General features: G+C 45.6%; 1 protein-coding gene across 1 annotated transcript in view; it reads left to right on the top strand.

The window, feature by feature from the left end:
- Positions 1–5,858, top strand: part of citb (citron rho-interacting serine/threonine kinase b) — a 62,566-nt gene extending 56,708 nt beyond the window's left edge. Inside the window, exons 31-39 of the mRNA XM_076269798.1 lie at positions 599–738; positions 843–935; positions 1,356–1,464; positions 2,898–3,026; positions 3,156–3,236; positions 3,600–3,678; positions 4,411–4,584; positions 5,306–5,615; positions 5,835–5,858. Coding sequence (XP_076125913.1) covers positions 599–738; positions 843–935; positions 1,356–1,464; positions 2,898–3,026; positions 3,156–3,236; positions 3,600–3,678; positions 4,411–4,584; positions 5,306–5,615; positions 5,835–5,858 — 1,139 coding nt within the window. The remainder of the gene's footprint in view (positions 1–598; positions 739–842; positions 936–1,355; positions 1,465–2,897; positions 3,027–3,155; positions 3,237–3,599; positions 3,679–4,410; positions 4,585–5,305; positions 5,616–5,834) is intronic.
- Positions 5,859–10,000: the final 4,142 nt, after the last annotated feature.

The following is a 10,000-nucleotide window of genomic DNA, read 5'->3' as shown; positions in this document are numbered from 1 at the left end:
ACCCACCAACGCACGCACGCACACACACACGCACGCACGCACGCACAGTGTATATGACAAATCACTTGTAATAACAATGATGTAATATACTCCTTACACAGACCTTTTATTTTTATAAACACATTGATTCAGTTAACAGTATTAGTCACTGCTATTATATTCCACTCCATTACAGTGTAATTACATTGTAATAAGGGCACTATAGATAAGCAATAATGTATTGTCCGCCTGTAATTATCAGAAAATAAGTCCCGACAGGGAGAACAGAACCCTGACGCACAGCGGAGAAAAGAAACTCAACACAATGGGTCTTTAAAAATGATTTTGCTACTGTTTCGTGGCTTGTGAATGGAACTTTCTGCAGCACTCTGAAGAGCCGTGTAATAACAGTAAATTAATGCATTTAGAGAGACTTTAAAAACCACATGGCAAATGCTTTCTAAAGGGCATATGGTCTCAGAAACAAACCTATGACCAGTGAGGGGCCAGCTTTGCAACAGTTGTTAGCGGTCACGTCGGTGAGTGCTGTAATGTGCATGATTACTCAGTAGGTGTTATGTGTTATATAATAGGTGTAATGTGTGTGTTTGTCCTGTAGGGGACGAGAGGGCACTGTGTCTGGTGGAGATAAAGAAGGTGAAGCTGTCACTGTCCCAGGCCCACCTGCCTACGCTGCCCGAACTTGCCCCGTTCATCTTCGAGACGGTCAAGGGATGCCACCTGTTTTCTGCGGGCAGGGTAAGACCCTGGACTACACATGCAATATGATCCTAGTGCTATGCTGTGCCATAGTTTATACCAGGTTATATTCATTCATTGCCCATCATTTGTGATGTTTTCAGATTGACAACGGGTCCTGCATCTGTGCAGCGATGCCTAATAAAGTGACAATCCTACGCTACAATGACAATCTCAGCAAGTTCTGCATCCGTAAGGTGAAGTGAGCGTTCAGTTCTGTGCAGTCATTTGAGGGATCTTTCCTGGTTTGGATTAAAGAAGCTTTACAAAGTTAGCATGCAGCACAACACATCACATAATTCATTCACTGATGTCCTTGCAAAATGTAGCATATGGCGTTTACCTCATGATTGCAAAGAATGCTATTGTTCCTGTTTCTGTCAATCCAACTGGGCCTAGCAACAATCTTGGAGACTAAACGTTTAAAGGTACATAATAAGTTTAAAGTATGTTGTGTGTCCTTAAGATTGAAGTGAGTTTATTTTCGCAAGGACTACACCAGAATAAGACATAATAAACGGTAGTAGGGTCCAGGGACTCTAGTGTATCCCTGTGTATGGCAGTGTCCAGCTAGCGCTGAGCGGTAGCGCTCTAATGATGGCCGCTTGGTTCTACAGGAGATCGAGACGCTGGAACCCTGCAGCTGCATCCTCTTCACCAGCTACAGCATCATCATCGGAACCAACAAGTTCTACGAGATCGAGATGAAGCAATACGTCCTCGAGGGTGAGGGAGGGATGGAGGGAAGAGAGGGATGGATAGAGCGAGGGAGGGATGGAGGGAGAGATAGAGAGGGAGGGGGGATGGAAGGAGTGATAGAGTGATAGAGTGAGTAATGGGGGGAGAGAGGGATTGATAGAGCGAGGGAAGGATGGAGGGAGGGATCTATGGAGATGGAGGGATGGAGGGAGGGATCTATGGAGAGATAGAGAGAGTGATGGAGGGGGGAGGGAGGGATAAAGAGAGGGAGGGGGAGGGAAGGAGTGATAGAGGGAGGGGTGGAGGGATTGATAGAGCGAGGGAGATAGAGAGGGAGAGGGGAGGGATGTAGTGATAGAGTGATAAAAGTGAGAGTGATGGAGGGGGGAGGGATGGATGGATGGAATGATGGTGGGATGGAGAGAGGGAGGGAATGGGTGGAGGGATTGATGCCTGCTTTAGAGCCCCCTGGTGGCCAGAGGTGTGTTACATTAAGCTGGGATCAGACCTCCCCATTTTGAAGGATGGAACATCCGTGACAATCTTGGGAGAGTCCAAGGGAGTCAATGGTAGTTCCGGTGAATCATTGTGTGTGTTTGGGTGACAAATTTGAATCCTTTGCGATTCTTTCCATTGTTCAGTCAAACAGGTTTGATATTTTCTAGACCAGTCCGTTATGGTCGCCATGGTTGCAACTATGACATTAAACAGCCAACAGCTCAATCGTTATGTTTGTGCTCATGACTAACTCCCAATCGTACCAGACTCTGTAGACTCTGTCTGTAGGTCAGGTCTACTCAATCTCGTTCTTATCGGGTGTGATTGAAAAAAACTGAAAGTTTGTTCCCAGCTTTTGGCATAATATACCAGAGTGAATTAGCCTAGAAATCTAGACGCACCCTAGCGGCAGCAAATTACATTTGCTGCCAGGGCTAGTCTAGGAACTCTCTGTTGGCTTGTGAGCTCGAAAAATTAAACTTCTATCAGGCCAATCAAATCGTGTATAGAGTCGTTAGGCGGGCTTAACATAATGATTGATGGCAGAGTTGCAATGGTTTGCCTTGAATTCCCTGCTACTTGAAAACAAATAAGATAATGTTGCTGTTGGCGAACAGTGTGACACGAGTTAAGCTTTTAATAAGTTGGAAAAAGTTTGAACTAGCCAACTAGCTCCGCTGGTGGGAAACGCATGGGACCCCTAGCGCTGTCCTATTGCGTGCAGAGGGAATTTGAAAGACAACCGATTATCCCGCCCCTCGGACTGAGCACTGCGAACGGTGAGTGCTCAGACCCTACATTTTAATGTGGGTCTGGCTCATCAGGCTAAGAGTGAATCACTAAATGCCATAGATTGATACAGCTCATTACACTATCATTGCAGTTTAGCTGAGTGTTTCAGAGGTGTGTGTGTGTGTATTATGTATGGATGAGTGTATAACCTCGGCCTGCCGCTGTTGCAGAGTTCCTGGATAAGAACGACCTGTCTCTGGCGTCGGCAGTGTTCGCGGCCTCTGCCCACAGCTTCCCCATCAGCATCATGCAGGTGTCCAGCGCCCCTCAGAAGGAAGAGTACCTGCTCTGCTTCCACGGTCAGTCACTCTGTTTGCCACCAGCACACACACACACACACACACACCAGGCGAGTTTGTGTGCGTGTGTGTGTGTTATTCCACATGTGTGTGATACCAGGGGTGTGTTTTTGTGTTCCACTGTGACAGAGTTTGGAGTGTTCGTGGACTCGTACGGCAGGAGGAGCCGTCCCGATGACCTCAAGTGGAGCAGAGCTCCACTGGCCTTCGGTAAACTTCCTGTTTCAACTTCCTGTTTCAACTGACCCGACCAGCCCAACACAAATATATAGTTATGAATACATACAAATACTCTGAGACACAAATACATATCTATAAATACACACTAAAATATATCACTATACTACCCTACCAGTGCAGTGCAAATATATAGTTAGAAATACATACAAATGTACTGTATGTGTGAGACACACATGTATATAATTTCATACAAATATATAACTCACCTCACCTGATTACCTTACCAGTCTGGATGTTTGTGTATAAATATGAACATAAACGTGTTTAGTGTATGTAATTGTAGGTGTATATGGGGCCGTATGTAATCTGATATCTAATATGTCCTCATCACAGCGTTTCGAGAGCCATATCTGTTTGTGACGTACTTCAACTCTTTGGATGTGATGGAGGTCCTGACTCATTCTCCTCTGGGGTAAAACTAGTCTGTCATATCTGTCATACTGTATGGGTACTTGATGGGTCTATATACTGTATATGAAATATATGAGCAACATTGTTCAAGAAAGCATCCTGTTGCCTGGAAGGAAACATTCCTGAACATTTGTTACTCCTGAGCATGAAAATATACCTCATAATCACAATGTTCTTCAAACAACCCCTTTATCACGGTATTAAAACTACAATGTTGTTAATTTGTAAAGGTGTCAAAGAACTCATCTAACTTTCAACAGATGTTTCACATTGCTTTGTTACCAAATCAAAGAGACAGAAGTGCTTGCTTGGTAAATAGCTTGGTAAGCTATAACCTGCAGTTGATCAAAGAAAGGAATACGCTAAACAGACAACCAGGCCTGCAAAAAGCCATTTCAGGGAGGTAGCCCTCCCATTTCCTAACCTCAGCTTGCAGTACACTTGGGATGTCTGTCTAAAATGAATCAAAGAAAAAGGAATTAACCAAATGGAATGTGTATTAATGCCAGAGTTACTTCCTGTGCACACTAAACAACTGATGAAGGTGTTTAGATGAACACTGAAACATCTTATATTTTATACTTTTTTAATCCAGTGTTTTTAAATTAAACCTTTGTTGAAAAAACAAAGAAATGGAAGTGTGTGCTTTGTGAATAGGCTCAGTGACCTATGACCTCCAGCTGTGACCTGTACACTCTCCTGTCCTGTGTTTTGACCCCACACACACACACAGACCGTCAGCGTGGGCGCACCTGGACATTCCAAACCCGCGCTACCTGGGCCCCGCCATCTCCTCCAGCGCCATCTACCTGGCCTCGTCCTACCAGAACAAGCTACGGGTCATCTGTTGCAAGGGCAGCCTGGTGCGCGAGTCGGGCGAGCTACACCGGACAGGCTCCAGCCGGAGGTTAGAGGCTCCACAGGCAGCGCACACACACACACACACACACACACACACACACACACACACACACACACACTCACACACACGCACGCACGCACGCACGCACGCACGCACGCACGCACGCACACACTCACGCACACACACACTCACACACACACACACACACACGCACACACACACACGCACACACACACACACACACACACACACACACACACACGCACACTCTCACACACACACACACACACGCACACACACGCACACACACACACAGCACAGGAGGTCAGAGGCCCCACACACACACACACCTGTACACACATGGAATACAAATTAGTTAACAGAACAGGAGATGCAGACAAGGCAATGCATACAAATTCAAAAAAAGGAGCTACCAAATCAAAGACAGTCTTCATTCTTAATGATGCAACATAATCATATCAAAATCATTTTGAATTCAAATCATAATGTCCCCAGCCAGTTGTCAGATAGTTGCTTAGTTTTAAGTGTGTGTGTGTGTGTGTGTGTGTGCAGAGCCCGTGGGGCCTCTGACCTGTGCTGTGTTTGTGTGTGTGTGTGTGCTTGATGGAACCTGCTATTTCATATACCATGTCATGTCTCTTGTGTCTCTGTCACGCCTGTTTAACCTGCTGCTCTCTGGTCATCCCAACAGACTGGAACCAGGGGACAGCTCTGACGTGGACGCTCTCTTTTACGACCACAACAGCAGTCCCAACAAGCGCGGGCCGCCCACCTACACGGAGCACATCACAAAGCGTCTGGCCTCGGGGCCGTCCAGCCAGGACGGCGGGGGGCTCCACCGCGAGCCCAGCACCCCGCACCGCTACCGCGAGGGCCGCACCGAGTTCCGCCGTGACAAGTCGCCGGCACGCCCGCTCGAGCGCGAGAAGTCGCCCGGCAGGGTCCTGGACAGCCGCAGGGAGCGCTCGCCCGCCCGGTTCGACGAGCAGCGGGGCAGCGGCCGCCTCCACGCCAGCTCCAGCTCCGTCCGCACCCAGCTCACGCCCGTCAACAAGGTACGCTGTTGCCACTGCAACATCACGTAGCTGATCAGTGGATCTGAGTGTCTAAATGGCATCTGAGAATCTTGTACACACCTGTATAATATGCCCGATGAGTGCATGGGCAGTAGGCCTCTGTGAAACCCTCTGCTGATCCACTCTAACTGAGAACTACATGACTGTGTGTGTGTGTGTGTGTGTGTGTGTGTGTGTGTGTGTGTGTCTCCTGTGTAGGTGTGGGACCAGTCTTCGGTCTGAGGACTTCGCCAGTGGACCCCAGCAGGATGAGTAGGGGCAATAAAGAGCTAAGAGCCATAATTGTACCCCATGCGGGGGCAAAATCCATTCCCATACCCCACAGGGGGCAGATAATCAGCCCCACTGGCTGTGCGATGCGCATTTGCCGTTCCTTTGCTTCTCCGTTTCAGACGCTCTCTTGCACAGTGGACCACCTTCCATCTAGAGTGTCATGACGACGCCTTGTGTGTTTGTTTTGAGATATTAAAACACTTGACATGCTGATTTATTTCATAAGAGTGATTTATCAATGCCCAAAGCCACAAGCAATGTGCAAATCCATTTTGCGTATAATCTTTCCTCATGTAAAATTTCTCTGGAATTATTCTTCAGATTGAAGTTGGCATTCAGTGCCCTGAATGTTTCAAGTGTAGCAGGACGTTGTGCATTGTAAACACATGGGAAGGGTGTGTGTGTGTTGATTAGGAAGGTCACTGACTCTGAAGGTGAAAGAAGACACAGAATTATAAACCAATCTTACTGAGCCCAATGTTAAAGCACATCATGAGGCAATTGCTCTGTCGCTAGCCTGGCTACTTTTAACAGTTTTAAATTCGCACGTGACACACGTCACATGACTTCCTCATTGATGATTTGTTGGCCAATTAATCAACCAGCATGACACAACATCAACTGTAACAGTTATTTAAGAACAAGAAAAACTTTCATTTGTTGGCAGATGTAATGTGTAGGGCTTTTGATGTATATATTTGGCATGATCTTACTGGTTCACAGTTTAGCTCCATATCAGCTGAACCCCAACAGTAATCCACTCAGAGCAATCACATTCATCTTAGAGTGGTAAACTCCCAAACTTCCAGTCTAAGGAGAACAGTTCTAAAGCGCAGCTCAGCTAGCCAAATGCTAACCGACAGAGCAGTTGCCCCCCATAGGTTTACCATTGCTTCAATACTGTAAATAGAATCATCTGTTTTTATAGTCCAAGGGTATAAGAGGCTGGGTCGAGCCAATACTATTTTTATGAACAATGTGTTTGTAATGAGTGTTGAGACCAGAGTTCCCTACTTGAACAGATGAAAATGATCAAATACTTTGAGATAGTGGGCCTAGTTACTTTGGGAAGTAACGACTAATACCTGACTGAGTTGATATCATGGAGGGAAAAAAGCCGGTTTCAGCTTGTAATACATAATACGAAGGAGACCCAGTATGTTCTGCTACAAGTGTCCTTGTGCTGTTCTTGTTACCTTGTACTTTCTTGAGGCTATTAGGCGTTTGCTTACTGGACTCATTTGGAAGCTGGACACCCCTGCCAAGTGACTTCCAGCGGACAGTGTGGTCTAGCGCCCTCTGCTGCTTAGATGACGGATGTTCCTCTCCTCCCCCCCCCCCGTGCTGTGACCGTTTAACTTCCATTTGCCCTCAGGGTTCGTTGGGACTCTTATCGCTTTGTTTTTCTTGTGGAACCTTCGCACTACAACAGCCGAACTGCATCAACTGGTCTTCAGAGGAGGGTGTCACCAAAAATCGGCAGCGCTCACGTCACAAACTCGAAGCATGAGATAATCTTTCTCGATTCTTTTGTTTGTTTTCTTTTCTTGTCAAGTTATCACTTATATTGTGTATTTGATGAGTACAAATATTGATGTTTAATGATAACAAATGGAGCTTTACCTGATTTGTGAGGGAAGATTAAAACACAACATGATTACTCAAAAGATGCCTTGGGATTTTTTCCCCCCCCTCACCCAGGTTACCGTTTATGAAGGAGGGTTATACATGTATTAAGTGCCACATTCAGATCATGCACATCTCAACTTATGTTGCTTTTGCAATTAGCAACTGGTTGTTAAAAACACCAATTAACAAAGACCAAGGTGAAAACAAAGGTGTCTAATAGTGGCAATGGTACGGTACAGTTCTCCAAGTAGCCTATGCTAAGCTAAAGGTCAGACACTATGAAGGTGCACTGGAGAATAGGACCGCAGAACTCACGGACAGCAGAACAGGGAAGAGTTGTGCAGCAAAGAGAGACGGTCCAGAATAGAATCTACTCACGGCTGGGTTGGAATTTCATTTTTTCAGTTTTATTTCATGTCTGTGACCATATCTATTGAAAAGATAAAGATAACAATGTGCAAAAAAATAAAACCATGGAATAATCTTTTTTTTTTTTTTTCTCTCGTCGATAAATTCACATTCATGGATTGGTGATGGTGATTCTGTTTTGGTGGGGGATCTGGAGAATTCTCCCCCCCAATCTGGCGCTGAAGCGCGGGGTCCTTCAGACGTGATGGGCAGGTGTTTGGCTCGGGGCAAAGCAAGGTGGTCTGGAGGTTTGCGTTACACTTTTAGGCAACCAAATTCGCTTATGTATCAGAAGTACCTGAAGTCCAAGGGGCCGACTGCACATCTTTGTTATCTAGCAGAGGGTAATAATGGAGCATCTTGAGGGCATCTCTGGGATTCTCTCGCCCCTTTGCAAAGCCTTTGCCCCCCTCTCTGTTAGTCCTAAACTGGCACTATAGACGCACACATGGATCTAGTTTAGGTGCTTTTTATTCTGTCCAACATCCCGAAACAGGCAAGTTGCCAAACACAAGGGAGCTCCTGATTCTCTAGCTGAACAGACAGACCATCTTCAGATGGGTGTGAACGTGTACAAGTGTGTGTGTGTGTGTGTGTGTGTGTGTGTGTGTGTGTGTGTGTGTCTGGGCTTGTTTGAAATGACTGTCCTCAGTCTACAGGCATCCATCCATAAAGGTGATCCTACCACACACACTTTCTATCTCCTCTCCGCAGGAGTGTCTTTCTCTTAACATCAACACTGATTATCATGTGGCAACTGAATTGTTGTCAGACTTTTGAGATGCATCTCAAAAACAACAGGTAAATAAAATAAATAAAACAACAAAAGAGTCAACAGGGAGACCACTGAGTCATAAAAAAAGAAGGTAATGAAAGAAAAATACAACTGCAGACAAAATCCTTTGCTCTTTAACACAGACACATTCATCCCCATATTGAGGACGCAAAAACAAATCCTATTCATCTTTGTAAATCACAAAAAAGAAAACAGGTGAAAGAGAAAATAAAAAGCTAAAAAAGAAACATTTTTGGTGACCAATTTTAGCAAGCCACTATTCGAGAATTCTATACAATTTTCTTACACTCTATATTCATCTGTATATATTATCTCAATTATTTATTTACTTTACAAACGTGAGACGCTCCAGTCAGCATCTCACTGATTGGATGAGGACAGGGGAGGGGATGTTTGGAGGCTTGTGATTGGTTAAACCCCCTCGATTGACAGCAAGATGAGCTAAATGCCCACAGTGCCCTCTACTGGGACTAGAAGGCTCTGCAACGTTCCAGGTTTGCTGACGAGGTGGAAACCACACAAGGGGTCAAGATGAGCTTTTGAGAGCTATAAAAATAAAAACAACCCCCTGGGTAAGAAGAAAAAAAACTGACCTCCTCTTCAGGTTAGAAAAATCAATGAGAGGGGTTTCTAAGCTGAGACTGTACTTCAGGGCCAGGGTAGCATACATACTTTGCCAGTGTATGTGTGTGTGTGTGTGTGTGTGTGTGTGTGTGTGTGTGTGTGTGTGTGTGTGTGTGTGTGTGTGTGTGTGTGTGTGTGTGTGTTGGGGTTCCAGTTGTCGAGTCTGAGTTGTACTGTTTCATGACCAGGCTGAAGTGGCTGTACTCAAAATGGTTCATCACAGAGTGTTTGTATATGTATGTGTGGGTGTGCATGTGTGTGTGTTTGTGTGTGTGTGCTTACAAAGGGAGTGCAAAGCTATCTTATCTGCCAATCCTGTTTGTCCCTTCTTCGGGAGCATTAACACACACCTCCTAACTGCTGAGAGCACTCAATCAACTCCTCCATCGGTCCAATCAGTTACCTAAGCACACAGTCCGGGCTGACTTAAAACACACACACACACACACACACACAGTCAGTCCGTCATAAAGGGCCAGTAACTGAGACTGAAAAACTTACTACGAACTCAAATACTAATAGACTGCCAGTCATAACACCTGAAACACAGCCTGTCTGTCTGTCTGTCTGTCTGTCTGTCTGTCTGTCTGAGTCAGTCAGTCAGAGAGTCAGACAAGCGCAGGACAAGTCAGTA

This window comes from Alosa pseudoharengus, unplaced genomic scaffold (genome assembly GCF_046254945.1).
Source record: "Alosa pseudoharengus isolate Yale_2024_CS ecotype anadromous, Long Island Sound unplaced genomic scaffold, YU_APseudo_1.1 YU_APseudo_1.1_scf_6, whole genome shotgun sequence".
In the NCBI taxonomy this organism is placed as follows: Eukaryota; Metazoa; Chordata; class Actinopteri; order Clupeiformes; family Clupeidae; genus Alosa; species Alosa pseudoharengus.
The sequence above is the reverse complement of the archived record's forward strand: the minus strand, read 5'-3'. Positions and strand labels throughout refer to the sequence as shown.